General features: G+C 38.7%; 1 protein-coding gene across 1 annotated transcript in view; it reads right to left on the reverse strand.

Moving 5' to 3' along the window:
- hibch (3-hydroxyisobutyryl-CoA hydrolase) overlaps nucleotides 1-215 on the reverse strand; it is a 61,856-nt gene extending 61,641 nt beyond the window's left edge. The window contains exon 1 of the mRNA XM_006636626.3: nucleotides 36-215. Coding sequence (XP_006636689.2) covers nucleotides 36-67 — 32 coding nt within the window. The 5' untranslated portion in view covers nucleotides 68-215. The remainder of the gene's footprint in view (nucleotides 1-35) is intronic.
- Between the last annotated feature and the right edge of the window lie 17,183 nt (nucleotides 216-17,398).

Below are 17,398 nucleotides of genomic sequence, written 5' to 3' on the forward strand. Positions count from 1 at the left end.
AAAGGCGATCATCCAAATGGTTTACCACAACCTACCTGAAGCTGGAATTAATTAATGTAACTGACATTGCAGGGATATTTAGTTAAAGCACAACAATTCAAAACGTAGTTAATTTTCTTCTGCTTTTCTTAGTCTGTGATGCTGAAATACCATTATGCACGTTCACCGATCTGACACTTGCACACACAGGGACAGAGTATGTGGAGACGTCGATTCACACCATAGACTTTCTACAAACAGATCACTGCGACTGGGGAAAGAGTTTAATTAAGACTGCCATCTACAGACACATGCAGACGTTACAAGAGCTTTCTTACTTTTTTGGAAAATGTAGAGGTGAGTTTTTATAAATATTACGATGAGTAATATCAGAAAAATGCGTGCATGGAAGATATAGAGACTGTAATTGTGCTATATCTGTCATCTCTATGTATATTTCTTTTTAAGCAGCTGTGCAATGTCTACAGTATTCTTAAAACATCATATGCTACAGTATTCTGACTGTGCTTCACCTCACGTCTTGCGGCGATTTAGCACTAGATGGCAACATTAAACTAGATTACAAGTTTGCTGGACTGATCCAAGGGATCATCGTTTAATAAAATGAAATCAAGTGAAAAAAGTTATTGTCAATTTTCGAAGTGCGAGTAAATACAAACATATTTTAAAACTTTATCTGTCTACATTAAATTTTTGCTCGTAATGTTTCACGGTCTGTCGGTTACAGATAACACAATGAAGGGTTCGTTTGAGGGTTAGGTGAGCGTCCCAACGCCAGACTCTTCCAGCATTTACAGTACTTCTGATTAAACTATACCAAAATACCTGTATACCAGGGGTCTCCAGTACTGGACCCGGAGATCCCCTATCCGGCTGAAAGTCTTATACTTTCAGTTACTGTATAAGTCACCTACATTCGCGTGTTGTGTTTGAAGAGCTGTACGTATTTTTAAATAATACATATATGTTATATACATATATTTAATTAATTTTCTTTATGTATTTTATCACAAATCAACAGTTTATATTACATATTTTAAAAATATACGTACATTTTATATGTTGTCATATATTATTATGAATATGTATATAAGAGCTGTGTTTTTAAAGATCATAGATGATAATCAATATGTATATTGTAAGATTTATTTTTAGAGTTTTATTTTTTGGAAAATAGGCTTTTAATAAGGTGTTTACTTAAGTGAAACCAGCAATGCATGCAATCAATGTACTGTACAGTACCTACCTGTTCTGTGTATGGCTGTGATATGTTTCATTCAAAGCATAATATTCTAATTGCTCTTCAAACTACACTGTTTGGATGATCCGTATTTTTTATTTTGACGACAATGAACGTACTGTACAAATCTAGCACACAATGTCACCCCAGTTTATAATGGGTCGTCTTCCAACTTGATAGCACTGGAATTTGTGATCATAAGCTGATAATACCCAGTTTCTCTGGAAAATTCAGATATGATACAGAAATAGAAGGTTTTACCTGGGATGTAAAAATGTGAACAGGAAATTACGTACGGTATGACATCTTTTCAGAGTCAAACGTCTTCAGTAGACGATTCAGTATATTCAGTGTAAAAACAGCTGAACATTTTTATATCAAACTCCATTTTATGAAATTGCTTTTTTAATGGATCTAGAATGATGCTGATATGTGAAAGCACAGGTTGGAATGGGATAATACAATTTAAACAAAATAAATCATGTGATATAATCATATCTAGAACCTGTTTTATTTTTGGCAGCATAAGGTGACATCTGTCAAGGAATCTACCAAAGAATCAATTCCCATTCTGTGAAACATTGCTTAGTTTCTTATCAACATTGAAAATGTACTGGAGCTTTAGTAATAATGCCCAGAAAGAGATTTCTGTTCTATTGTTAGTTTCATGAAATAATATGATTGTTTTGTAGGCTTGTTAACTCATTTGTTTGAATTAACAAACTATGTGCATTATTGATTCACTAATTCCAGGTAGGTGCTTCACACTGGTGGTGGAGGGGAGTCCCCATTACCTGTAAAGTGCTTCGAGTGGAGTGTCCAGAAAAGCGCTATATAAGTGTAAGCAATTATTATTATTAATTAACCTGCAGCTTTTACTACAGGTAGTGAATACCAGCAAAGGCATATCATAATTGGTTTTGTGAAGTGGAAAAATGCCAGGAACAGTTGAGAGTTAACTCAATTTTAGTGTGGGCACATAGTTGGGCGTTGAAGGGTGGGCTGTGTAAAATGTCCAGGTACAAGAAAGTTCCACTGTCCACAGTCAGCAAGGCCATTTGTCAGTACCAGCGAAAAGGCAAAACAACAGTATCTTCTTGACCAGGAACATTCAAGCCTCTGTAGTCCCCTGAAGAACTGAAGCTATCCATGGAGGAAATGTCATCTCAGTCCCTTTTCAACTATAGCTCACAGAGCTGGGGCATCAATGACTACTATCAAAACACATTTGCATTTGTTAGGTTTCAAATACTCTAAACATGACAAATATTCTAAAGATTTTTTCCTCAGGGTGGAAAGCGAGATAAAAGAAAGTCACCTTGATATTCATAAGTAGTTCAGGTGGGTAGCTGCGTCAGCATGCGTAGGCTGCAAAGGAACAAGTAATAGGTTTATTCCATGCTGAAAAAAAGAAGAAAGAAAACACCTGAAGAAGGCTCCACGGCCGAAACGTTGTGTTTTCTTTCTTCTTTTTTTCAGCATGGAATAAACCTATTACTTGTTCCTTTGATATTCATAAGAAGACATAAGACAACACATTTGACGACTTGATATAAGGAAATTGATCTCTAAGTGTGGAAAGAGCTCTTCTTTATTCCATATGACCATTGATAATGCTGGCACACTGTGACCGAGTATTGAACAGCTGAAGGGCAGCAGCACACTGGTAGATTGAACGGAAGAGTTAAGCAATCATGATCTATAGAACTGCATCAGATTCCTGTTGCAGAGCATGTGTAAGGAGTCTCAGGATCCAGAAGCCTACAGATGTGCTGACTAGGGAGGACACCAACTGTCTCAGGCTCTTCAAGCCACCCACACATGGTCTGACACTAAGAGAGCCTCTTCATTTGACTGGAGGATCCTACTATTTTCTATTTTCAGTTATCCTGGAATTTATTATAGTACAAGCTTATTAGTAGCTGTGCAGTATGTTTCATCCCTTTCCAAGCGTGGACAAAGTCAATGGGATGTTACACTAGGACTAAAAACTAAAAGATTATTTCCTACAGCAAGCAGGATCTGTAATAACACCAATAAACTGTTTCAGAATAAAGGCGTTTTATTTTTAAAATAGAGGCTTCTCACATTACATTTTAAACATTTGATCAGTTATGTGTTTTGAAACATGCATAGCAAAGCTTTAAATGTAAAAATGCCAGTTTACTCCACAGACATTTGGAGCACCTCCCTTTGAATACAAGATAAAATAATGAGTTTCAAAAAAGTAAAATTTTAAATACACATTTTAATTAAAATTTGTATAGAAGCTCTATACAAGCCAGTAATCTGATAGCCAGTAAAACACTGTTTCTTGATTCTTGTGCGATTTTGACAATATTTCTCTCGCCTGCATCACAGCTTTTGCAACACCAAATGATTAAGGTATAGGAATACAGAGAGGCTGTAAATCACAAGAAATATTTTTTTTTTCATTTTAATTCATTCTTTCCCATCACAAAAACTGAAAAACCCACAAAGCTGATGATGAAAAGTGGTCATCCATCTTCTGCACATCCTACTAATCGGAGTCACTGCCACTGGAATGGTGCTGAAAAAGAAGAAAAATATTACTAAGCATGCCTTCTTTTTTCCATCAACATGTACTTGTCTCTCTTCTCCCTCCCTCATGTTAAAGCTCATGTAAAAACATAAAGCAGAGTTACAAAACAGTACAACATTTTACTTCTCCACATGTAATTTTTGTTTACAGTATTTATATCATTATATAAATGCATGACTTCAATGTTTATTGTTGATTCTAGTTGCCCACATCTCTGAAGTAGTCAGCAACAATGAGCTGTCGTCATTATCGTGTTACAAATTGTCAACTGTTGCTGTTAAAAATTACTATACAGTACGGTCTCGAGATTTGAGAGGGTCCAGTGCACAAACCTGTATAGTACATCTCAAATAAGTCCACCCATATACCATTGTATAATATACCACACTATGCATGGTTAACAGATATAAATAACCCTAAGTTATATGTTAAATTAAGGACTAAAGTATTGGCTTTATGTTAATTAAATTAAATTACTTTGATCATTTAAAACAAACAATCATAAACTTAAAGATGAAGGCTAAAACAAACAACATGAATCCCTCCTCTCTGTCCAGCAGATTCCTGCTCTTTCTTTCTCTGCTTTCCAGCTATTTCCCTGCTCAGTGACTAGCTCTCCCCATTGTAATGAAAAGGGCAATAAAACTGTCAGTGAGCCTGTAAAGTCATACAAAAACAAGACCAGATGCGGATACTGGGTAGTGAGTATTTGGGGAAGAGGCATGGAGAGGCTCACTAACTCACAAGCAAGATTGGACTCATGATCCTAGTCTGTGGTGCAGCTAATATTAGCAACCTTCAGCTCAGTATCATCCCCCTCTGCTCTTCTTTCATGCCAAACCCTGTCAGACGAGCAAATTGTGAATATACAAATTCACAAATGTTGAATTTGAAGATGTCAAGACCCTCCTGTAATTCATTGATTTTTTTATTTTAAATAGTGCTTTTCATCCTGAAGGGGGTGTGATCAGAACTTTGTATGTAGGAGGGGACCCACTTCATCAGCCACTATGCACCAGCAGGTACACTACACAGGAGATCATGTGGAAGAGTAAGGAATCACTTCACCAATTAAACTACGGTGGAGGTTTGGGAAGGCCAGATTGTACAATCCCAGAATTGAATTTAGCTAGGACATTGAAGTAACTGCCTCTACTCTTTTGGAATATACTGTACATAAGGACCTTTAATAACCAAGTAGTCAACATAGCTGTTTAAAATAGAGTGCAACTTCTGTAGCACAATGTACCAGAACATCTTACTGAGGCATAGTTTTTTTCAGAAATTCTGGCCTAGATGGAGGAGTGCCACCTACTCAATACATTTTGTAAAATAGACTTCATCCAAAACAAGTTGTCCTTAACTTGAAAGAGAACTACTATGCAGAAGTACGACTAGAGAAAGTGTAGAAATATATTTTTGAGGATCCAGCTATTTGCATTCTTAACTCTAAATCCTACTCTGAATTCACCCACAACCCCAATAAGAAGTAGGATTATTTTCATTGGCCTGCTTGGCACATTAACACAGCATTCATGCTCTGGTGGCACCTGTGTTCTTGGCCAAGGCACAAGAAAAAAAAAGAAGAATTAGAAATATTTACCCCTTTTTTATGGCCGTGACCATGATGATCATGACCATGATGACCATGCTCATGCCCATGCCCATGCCCATGACCATACCCATGCCCATGACCATGACCATGCTCATGCTCATGCCCATGCCCATGCTCATGACCATGCCCATGCCCATGCCCATGCTCATGCCCATGCCCATGCCCATGCCCATGACCGTGATCATGCCCCTGCCTATGGCTGTGCTCATGACCGTGACCATGACCATGAACATAGGGCTGGGGATATACTCCTGGTCCATAAGGATAGGGCTGAGGATATACTCCTGGTGCAGATGGACACAGCTGAGGTTGTGTCCCTGGTCCAGGAGGGAATGGCTGTGTTCCAGGGGTAAATGGTTGTGGTTGTGTCCATGGGCCAGTGGGATATGGCTGTTGGAAGCCTGTAGGATTTGTGCCTCCTACAACACAAACATGAAGACAGTACTGAGAATAACAATAATACCTACAGTACATAAAGAATGCTGTTACTACACTCTGCAGTTTCTAATGCCATGAAGTTATTGACAACAGGGAATGACAAATGTGCTTCTGCAAAGATTGTAGTTGCAGCTTACAGAAAAAGCTAATAACCAAAAGTTATGTACTGAAGCAAAGAGCGTTAAGCTATGTTGTCAGGGCCCTAAATTCCTCCCCAAAATGATTACAATGAATGCATAATTACCGTGAATAATTATTTAAAAGAGTTAGAAAAAACTTACCTGGATTATTGCCCCACATTGTGAAATACTGAATCTACATAAAAGAAAAATGGTTATTGTCTCATATCTTTTAAAAAAAGGAATAATAATCTGATTAAACCAAAGAGTGAAAAACACTGGTAGTGAGGCCGTGGCTTGGGCTGTGTTGACTTTAAGATTGCATAGGACACTCAGTCTCCATAAGGGTGGTGCTCTTGTCTTTCCCTTTCTGGGGCTTCCCATTGATCAAAGGTCCTGTTTGTGCAGATACCACAGATGTCATTAAATACCACACTACAGTACTGTATGTAGAGGTGACATGTGGTGGGATTGTAGGACATGTCTAACTAGGCCTTAGACCAAGAGATGGGGTGGGGGGGAGGATCAAAATCAGGGTAAGAATAAACAATACATCATCACACCTGGCCATCTGCATACAGTCTGTTACTCGGTCCTGCGCCATTAGTTCTGCCCACAACCATGACAAAAATCCCAGCAGCACACAGAGACAGGAGAAACTGGAGGATATACAGGTGGTATCACAGCACCCAGGAGAGAATTTGGACACCAGGGGCTCTACAGAGAACAGCGGAGGAAGGCTCCAGCATTCTCTTCTTCTCCCTATACGAAGCTGGACCCAGATAAAAGTAGGGTGGGGGGACTCATAAGCAACCGCATGTCTAAAACTACACAGAGTTTCTTTGCAGTGACAGAAGGGGGGATGCCAGGTCACTGACTGGACTGGTTTTAGAGAACAGAAATGTTGGACTGCACCTTTGGGACATTGGGATTTTGGTAACAGGGGTCCACAGGGGAGCTGTTGTGTTACAGGGGAGATTAGGGGATGCTTTTGTGAGATGGGTAAATTGATAGACTAATGAAATGGACAGTTATGTTGGATGATTGTCTTGTCAGTTCTGTTGGTGCAGTGGTGGTCCTGAGTGTTAAAAAAAGAGACCCTAGGAAGCATAGTCAGCTGCAAAGCCAAATCAATTTTGACATTTAGGCTAAAGCTGACATATATTGGTATGGTCAATGCTTTTGAAACTGCAGAAGAGTATCTAGCACACCTACAGTAATTGTCCTTTTCACAGGTTCACACAATACATCACAATGTCTGACAGAGGAAGTTGGCAAAGCTTTTTTTTGTTTCTAAGCCTGATGGAACTATGCCCCAGGCAAAATGTGCTTCCAGGCTTTAACTACTAACTTAACCTGTTTGTTAGGATTCTGTCAAGTGTGTGTGTAAATGATGTGGCTTTCAGATCAGGTTTTGTCACAAGGTCCTTTTAGAAAAGATAATGTGCTAATATAATAGATAATGTTTCCTATGAAGACTAGAGAGGATTATGTCTGAGGCAGATCATAAGAGGAGAAATTCATGACACAAGCACACAGCTATAGGATTGCCCATAGATAAACTGTACTTCACCTTTGTACAGAATTTTTGCTTGTATTTCTGGATGTTGTAATGCATTTTTCCAAACCATAACTAGACATTTTACACAGTTGTTCATTCAAAGTGCCCCATGGATTATGGAACCATTTGATAGTTGTATAATTGTTGATGTTTCCATCATTCCTGTAGTCTTGACATTCACTAAATCACCCAAGAACACATTGGGCCTATGCAAAATTGTGCAAGTTTCTATTCCTGACATTGTGCCACAAAATGCAGTGCCTCAGTGCAGTGCCATGGAATGCCAAACTACTGTGGATTCTGATTAACACAAAACAAGCATAGTCCAAAGTCCATAGTCCATAGATATTATCTCTGTGTAGTTCCCTTATTGTATGAACTGTTCCTAAATGTCACAAAAGAGACAGAAGTTCCACTTAACAATTTGTTAAGATGTTTACAGTATTTGCTTTGTGTGTTTGCAGCCTTCAATATCCAATTAAAAAGGATTTTGGAAACAGTAGCATTTATCTTTAAAAGAGGTAAAGAGGGGCAGTGACACAAAATACTTAAGGTAACCTTACCTGTTAGTCCACCCACCTCTCCCACCATTTAATAAAACAGGAATAGTAGGAGATGATTGGTTACAATTACACCCTCCCATTTCTAGCCAGAACAGAATTCACATTTTTATATTTTTATATTTTGCTCCAGGCACCAGACATTTTATTCCATAATCACTTTATTCATCACACTCAATACTACCATATCTGAAGAAAAAGCATGTACTGAAAAGTCAATTAAGGTTGTAACATTAAAAAATGTGCAAGTGATTGTGGTTTGTCAATCAATTCAATTCACATCAAGTTGTATCATACATTGCAGTATATAATCTACAGGATTTCACAGGAGTATAATCTCCTAATTTTTTTTCTGGGCACGGGTACCCAAATGATAACAATATTCTCACAATATTCCCATTACAGATCATTGTTAAACCATGCCTAGTAGCATATCATACAACCTTTTTTTAACTTGTGCCTCCATCGATGTTTTCTATAGCTATATAGCTATAGCTATACTATATTCTAGCAGATTCCTTCTGATTAAAATCAGTCATACAAAATTATTTGTTTTCCTTTAATTAATGTAATGATTACTGGAATACATTCCACAATTCCACTATTCCAATTTCTAAATAAAAATTTATTTATTTTAGAATACATATAAGTATTTTAGATGGCAAATTGAATAGCAAGAAAGCCGTACTTACAGGAGGATGGTTGTCAGATACTGATGGTTTCTGTAGAGCAACCAGTTTCAGAAATACCCACCCAGCCCCAGGCTCTCTGCCTTCACATTCTTAGTGCAGTCACGTGCTGAACTTCAGATGTGGCCGGTTGTTTGCTCAGATACAAACAAAACAGGACTTTTATTTTGCTGTAGCATCATTCTACCAAAAATACGACTGTACACATTTTTCATTCGTTTCAAAAAGCAAGGGTATATTTGTGTTGAATGTTATGCTGATGGCAAACCCCCTATATTGAACTACAATACAGAAAGATTGCTTACTTTTTTCTTCTGACCATGCCTGTACTCAGAGAGACTGCAGATTGCAGAAATGTATTTATTTGCCTATTAGGTAAATAAATTACTCATATTACTGAAGTCCTGTAATGGAGTAAAATGAAAACCCCAGACAAATCCAGTTCATTGCCTCAATGCAATGTACTGTATGTATTGTTATGATGCATTTGCTTATCTTGATGGCAATACTGTATGAAGGGAAGATTGGATGTTTAATTTTGGGCTTTCTCCCTGAGGTTCTGAGGAGTTTTCCCCAGTAAAATCTTTCACCCAAAGTGCACATTCAGCTGCTCAAATTGTACTGTATATGGTCAGTTTCTAACAAGGTTGTAACATTCAGGACATCGCAGGGCATAAAGACAATGGCTGATTCTTACTGCTGCTTTAAAAGAAGTATAACAGGGGATCCTTCAGTCATTGGGCACAAGCAGAGCAGAGGACAAGTACTGTTGTTTCTTTTTGGGCATACATAAAACAGAGGACTGAAGTTTTAAAATCATTCCTGTTTTCCATAGGACACATCAACTTATTTAATTCTGTATTAATCAGAATCAACATGAAATATCCATACAGTATATCCATTTGTTTTCTAGCCACTTTATCCAATAAATGGTTATGGGAAACCAGAGTCTATCCTGGGAAGCAACAGGCACAAGGCAGGATAGATGCTGGATGGGAAGCCAGTCCATAGCAAGGTACACACAAACAAAGACAAACACACACATACACACTCATACCACAGCCAATTTTCCCATATGCAAATTAACCTACCTGTATGTCTCTGGACTGTGGGAGGAAACCGGAGCACCCGGAGGAAGCCCATGTGAACGTGGGGAGAACATACAAACTTCAAGGCAGCAATACTACACACTGTGCCACCATGCCACCCTATGTACCATATTGACTGCGTCACTACAACCTTTAGATGGCAGCAAATGCACATCACAGTTGGTTTTGTGAAGTGGAAAGATGCCGCAAACAGAAGTGACAGAGTTAACTCAGTTTCAGTGTGGGCACATTGCTGGACAGTGGAGGGCAGGGTGAAACCAGTGTGAAGTGTCCAGAAACACAGAAGTCCCACAGGCCACAGTCAGCCTAGTGATTTGTCAGAACCGACGATAATGCAATACAAGAATATCTTCCTGGCCTGAGAGACTAGGTCCGCAGTGAGAGCCCGAAAAGACCAAAGCTATGGAGGAAAGTCATCTCAGTCTCTTTTCATCAAGAGGGCGGAGTGATGGCACTGTGGCTAAGGATCTGCACCTGTGGCTGGAACATTGCCAGTTCAAATCCCACAGCCGGCAGAGAAATCCTACTCCGTTGGACCCCTAAGCAAAGCCCTTAACCCCAACTGCTCCAGGGGTGCCATATAAATGGCTGACCCTGTGCTCTGACCCCAAGCTTCTCTCTCCCGGTCTGTATTTCTCCCATATAGCAAGCTGGGGTATGTGAAAAGACACATTTCTAATGCAAGAAATTGTATGTGGCCAATAAAGTGATCTTATCTCATAGCTCAGAGAGCTGGAGCATCAATAACTACTATCAAAGGACATTTGCATTTGTTAGGTTATAAATATTCTTATCATGATACGCAGGGCAGAAAGAAAGATAACAGAAAGGTGAAGAATACATAAAAAAACTTGGTTAACTGGTTTAAAAAAAACTGATTAACTAGCACCCTTCATCAAAGATAGTCATATTGTAGCATCACATGGAATGCCAGAGGATCTGTTTCTTTGGCTAGAAGGTTGCTGGTTCAGATCCTGCAGCCAGTGTAGAAATCCTACTCTGTTGGGCCCCTGAGCAAAGCCCTTAACCCCAACTGCTCCAGGAGTGCTATATAAATGGCTGACCCTGTGCTCTGACCCCAAGCTTCTTTCTCTCCCGGTCTGTGTGTCTCACGGAGAGCAAGCTGGGGTATGCGAAAAGACAAATTCCTAATGCAAGAAATTGTATGTGGCCAATAAAGTGATCTTATCTCATAAATATTCTTATCATAACACGCAGGGCAGAAAGAAAGATAACAGAAAGGTGAAGAATACATGGAGTAAAAAAAGCTTGGTTTAACTGGTTAAAAAAACTGGTTAACTAGCACCCTTCATCAAAGATACTCAAAGAATAGACAGTCGTCTAGAGGAATATACAGTACAGTACGTACATACTGTACCATCACATGGAATGCCAGAGGATTGCTGTTGCACCCCGAAACTCATTTTGATCTTGAGACATACAGTAGGAACACAACTTCAGGAATGTGATATTAGGAAATTGATCTCTAAGTCTGGAAAGAGCTCCTCTGTATTCCACATAACCATAGATAATTCTGGCACACTGTGACCGAGTATTGAACAGCTGAAGGGCAGCAGCACACTGGTAGATTGAACGGAAGAGTTAAGCAATCATGATCTATAGAACTGCATCAGATTCCTGTTGCAGAGCATGTGCAAGGAGTCTCAGGATCCAGAAGCCTACAGATGTGCTGACTAGGGAGGACACCAACTGTCTCAGGCTCTTCAAGCCACCCACACATGGTCTGACACTAAGAGAGCCTATTCATTTGACTGGAGGATCCTACTATTTTCTATTTTCAGTTATCCTAGAATTTATGATAGTACAAGCTTATTAGTAGCAGTGCAGTATGTTTCATCCCTTTCCAAGCGTGGACAAAGTCAATGGGATGTTACACTAGGGCTAAAAACTAAAATATTATTTCCTACAGCAAGCAGGATCTGTAACACCAACAAACTGTTTCAGAATAAAGGTGTTTTATTTTATTTTTTTATATGAAGAACCTTCAAACATGTTATCAGTTCATCTGTGTGTTTTGAAACATGCTTTGCAAAACATTTAACACAAAAATGCTAGCTTACTCCACATACATTTCAAGATCAACACTCTGAATTAAAGCAAGAGAATTAGTCTTAATAAAGTAAAATTTAAAATAGAAATTTTGAGAAAAAAACAGAATATTCCTCTTAACAAAGTTAGTGACTGTTTTATGTTGCCTAGTGTTCTATGGATCTGTAATTGATCAGTTGTTTTTGCTCTTTACAAGTGTGTAACTGGCTTGCCAGTAACAGTTTCTGAGTTCTTTCAATTTCATCCGTAAGATTTTGAGAATTGTTCTGCCACCTGCATCATGTCTTTTGGAACATAAAATCATTAAGATATTAGGAATACAGATAGACTTTAAATCACAAGAAATGATAGTCATTTAAATACAATTTTAATCCATTCCTTTCCATCATAAAAACTGAAAAACCCACAAAGCTAATGATGAAAAATTGTCATCCATCTTCTGCACATCCTTCTAATTGGAGTCACTGCCACTGGAACAGTGCTGAAAAAGAAGGGAAAAACACCAAGCATGATTTTTTTTTATCAGCATGGGGTTCCATACTTTTCTCCCTCCCTGATGTTAAAGAGCATGTAAAACACAAAGCAGAGTTCCAGAACAGTACAACATTTTACTTCTCCACATTGTTCAAATAAATTGTTAAAATGATACTGTCATTTTTGTTTCCAGTATTATGTAAACGTATAATACTTTTTCAATGTTTATTGTTGATTCTAATTGCCCACATAACAGAAGTGGGTGAGGAGCAGTGAGCTGTGTTAAAAATTCAAATAATAAATTTACAATTTTATATAGAGCTTTTCACCCTGAAGAGATTGTAAGCAGAAGTTATCATATAGGAGGAAATCCACTTCATCCATTAAAGTGGGTGATATATTGCAGTCATTATGGACCAGCAGGCATGCTGCAGAGGAGATTATGTGGAGAACTGAGGAATTGCTTCACCAATTAAACTAAGGTGGAACTTCAGGAAGGCCAGACTGCATTAGCCTAGAGTGGAATTTAGCCAGGACACTGGGATCCCTGTCCCTACTCTTTTGGAAAGAACTATGAGATCCTTAATAACTTGTTATTAAAGTATGTAGGTAGGATATCTATTTAAATTTTATTAAAAAGACTGCAACGTCTACACCAAAATGTCTGACCTAAATCATTGTACTAGGGCATTGTTTTTGTTTTGTAAATTCTTGTCTAAAGTGATGAGTGCCACCTACTGTGCAGCCTTACTTAATTTCTAGGATATGACAAGATAATGCAGGACATTGGTAAACTTCCAGCCTATCATAGGGAAAAGACAAGCCAAACAGATTTTTGCAGGGCATGGGAGGACAGATAGAATGCATTTTGAGAATGGAGAAAATAAACTTCATCCTTAAGTGCAGAACAAGTTTTTCATTAACTGAAAGAGAATTAATGTGGTGTAGCAACACTAGGGAAAGTGTAGAAATGCAGAATATTTTTGATAATCCTGCTATTTGGTTTTTTTACCAAAATCCTTCTCCAGTTTCACCCACCACCCCAATAAGATGTAAGGATGTTATGACTGGCATGCTTGCAATGCTGTCAAGGTGACATTAACTGAAAGAGAATTCTGTACCAAGAGGAAAAAGAAGAAATAGAAATAATTACCCCTTTTCCATGGCCATGAACATGATGTCCACCACCTCGTCCATGGCCACGATGACCATGACCATGACCGCGCCCATGCCCATGCCCATGACCATGACCATGACCATGCTCATGACCATGCTCATGACCATGCTCATGACCGTGTTCATGATGCTTAGTACCACATCCTGGACTCCCCTCATGGTTCCTATGACCACCAGTAGGACATGATGGGGCCTGTGTCCCTGGTCCAGGAGGACAGGGCTGAGGATATACTCCTGGTCCAGAAGGATACAGCGGAGGTTGTGTCCCTGGACCAGGAGGGAATGGCTGTGGCCCAGGGGGACATGGCTGTTGTCCAGAAGGGTATGGCAGTGGTTGTGTCCCTGGACCCGTGGGACATGGCTGTTGGAAGCCTGCAGGATTTGTGCCTCCTACAATACAAATATGAAGACAGTACTGAGAATTACAATGATACCAATATAAAGAATGCTGTTACTACATTCTGTAGTTTCTAGTCCGTGAAGTTATTGACAACTGACAAATCTGATTCTGTTGACATTCTGTCACACTTCAAGAAGGCTCCACAGCCGAAGCATTGTGTTTCTTTTCTTCTCTTTTCTGACACATTTTAAGCAAAAGAGTGGTGAGTGGCATAGAATACTAACCATTCTATGATGGGACAGAAAGTCAAACACAATTCAGAAACTGTTCTCTGGGCCCTAAATTCCTCCCCAAAATAATTACTGTAAGTGCATAACAGCTGTGAATAAATAATTTAAGAGTAAAAAAACTGACCTGGATTATTGCCCCACATTGTGAAATTTCAGACCTACAATTAGGAAAAAATGGTTACCGTCTCAGATCTTAAAAAATAAACAGAAATAATAATATAATTATAGCACAATACAATTAAGGTACAGTATATTGACATTGATATCTTTTGACACTGAAGATAAGTGACAATACTTCACTATTTCTGACAGAAGAAGGTTTTTTTTTTGTTTCGTTTTTTTCTGAGACTGATGGAACTGTGCCCCTTCAAATAAGCTTTTGTCAGAAGGCCCTTTCAGACAAGTTCATGTGCCAATGAAGACTGGAGAGGAATACTGTATGTCTGAGGTAGATTATAAGAGTAAATATTAATGACACAAACACGTAGCTATAAGATTGCCCATAGATATACTTAACCTTTGTGCAGAATTCTTGGTCTGCTTGTATTTCTGGATGTTGTAATGCATTTTTTCATAGCCATAACTAAACATTTTACACAATGGTTATTATTGGCAACTTTAAAACACTCTTCGTTCTCAAAGTGTCCAGTGGATTAAGGGACCATTTGATAGCTGTATCTACAGTATATGGCACTTTCCATTATTTCTGTAGCCTTGACATTCACTGAATCATCACAGAACACACTGGGCCTTTGCAGAGTTGTCCAAGTTGCAGTTTCTGACATTGTGCCACAAAATGCACCACAATTGTACAGTGCCATGGAGTGTCACAGTGCCTTGTGGATACTGATTAACACAGAAACACAGTCCAATAACCTCTTTCACATCTCTAACACATGTGCTCTAACACATTGACTATATATTATCACTGTGTAGTTCCTTTACTGTATGAAATGTTCATAAATGTCACAAATGAGAAAACAGTTCCTCTTCACACTTTGTTAATATGCATAATTGCTCTGTACGCTATGTAGCCTTCAATATCCAATGAAAAATGTGGGGTGTCAGAAATAATAGCAGTTATCTTAAAATGACTGAAGAAGGGCAGTGACACAAAACACTCAAAGTAACCTGTTACTCCACCCCACCCCTCCCACCATTTAACAAAACAGGAACAGTAAGATATGATTGCTATCATTTAAAGTTACAATATCTTTCTAGCAAGATCAGAATCATACTTTGCTCATAAAATATGTACTAAAAAAGTAAACTTAAGTTGCAACATTAAAAAAAATATGCCTGTGATTGTGGTTTGGCACAATCAATCCAATTCAGGTTGTATCAGACATTTTGCAGTATATAATCTATAGGATTATACAGTAGTATAATCTGTTTTTTGAGGACAATTCCCCATATGATAACAGTATTCTCACAATATTCCCATTACAGATCATTGTTTAAATCTTGCCTAGTAGCATATTCCTTCTGATTTAAATCGGTAATACAAAATTTTGTTTTCCAGAAAAAAATGTAATGATTACTAGAATACATTCCACTATATTAGTATTGCATTTTATAAAAAAATATTAAGAAAATAATACGCATATAATTATTTTATAAATATTTTAGATGGCAAATTGAATAGCAAGAAAGCCATACTTACAGCAGGATGGTTATCAGCTACTGGTGGTTTCTGTAGAGGAACCAGCTTTAGAAATACCCACCCAGCCCCAGGCTCTCTGCCTCCACATTCTCAGTGCAGTCATGTGCTGATCTTGAGGTGTGGCTGGGCGTGTTGCTCAGTTGCAAACAAAACAGAACATTTATTTAGCTGTACCAGCTTTCTACCAACACCATGACTGGACATTTTTTAATAAGTTTTAAAAAATGTGTATAAGTACTGAATGCCGTGCTGAAGGGTAACCCCTTACATTGAACTATACCACAATAATGCCTGTAATCAGAAAAACATGTCCATTAAATAAATCAATTACTCATTGGAGTTACTGTAAGTCCTGTAATAGAGTTAAATGAAAACCCCCAGATGAATCACCTTTATTCCTTTATTGCTTCAATATGTTGTATGTATGTGTTGTGATGCATTTGATTAACTCAATGGCAATACTGTATGAAGGAAAGATAGGATTGGTCATTTCAGGGTCTGAGGAATCTTTCCCCATAAAATCTTTCACCCATGTTTGGCTGCTCAAATTACAGTACTGTATATACATTTCTAACAAGGTTTTAACATTCAGCACATAAAAAGCCATAAAGGCAATGGCTGATTCCTTACTGCTGCTTTGAAAAAAGAATAACAGGGAATCCTTCAGTCACTGGGCATAAGCAGAACAGAGGACTGTAGTTTTAGTCATCTCTTTTTTCCAAAGGACACTTTGATCAAAACCAGTGTGAAATATCCATCCATCCGTTCCCTACCCACTTTATCCAATACAGGGTAACGGGGGAGCTAGAGACTATCCCAGCAAGCAACAGGCACAAGGCAGGACACATCCTGTACGGGATGCCAGCCCTTTGCACATACACACCAGGTCCAGTTTTCCCAGAAGACAGTTAAACAGAAATACAAAAAATACAAATTCTGCACAGACAGCACCACAGGACCTGAAGCCAGGGCCCTAGTGTTGAAAGGCACCAATAGTAACCACTGAGCCACCGTGCTGCCCCAATGTGAAATGTAATGGATCAAAATACCGAAGTCTCTCTGCAACATGAATCTCAAGTAGTGCTATAGAGAAACAACTAGCAATTCTACAGTACTATGACAAAGTTGCAGGGAGCATCATTGACCTAAATAATTTTAAAGAGAAAAAATAATACTGTTCATTAAGCTTGCTTTTGAATTAGCTGTTGGCAACTTAAGAGCTATAGCTGTTGTCACGATCGCTAACCCCTCCTCTTAAGGGAGCTCCAGCCCTTCCTCGTTCCCTCCCATTGTTTGCACCTGATCCCTATTCCCAGCCCACCTTAAAAGCCAGGCGCTGAGGCTCATCCGAGCTCTGCATCTGGTTTCTGTACCGTGCGAGTCCGGGACATGAAAGCGCCTGGTCCCGTTCCCTGTCCGCCGGTTCCGACTCGGTTTCTGGTTTTAATTCCGTGTTTTGATGGATCTCCTGGTTTTGGACTTACCCTTGTG

This window comes from Lepisosteus oculatus, chromosome 12 (assembly GCF_040954835.1).
Source record: "Lepisosteus oculatus isolate fLepOcu1 chromosome 12, fLepOcu1.hap2, whole genome shotgun sequence".
NCBI classification, from domain to species: Eukaryota; Metazoa; Chordata; class Actinopteri; order Semionotiformes; family Lepisosteidae; genus Lepisosteus; species Lepisosteus oculatus.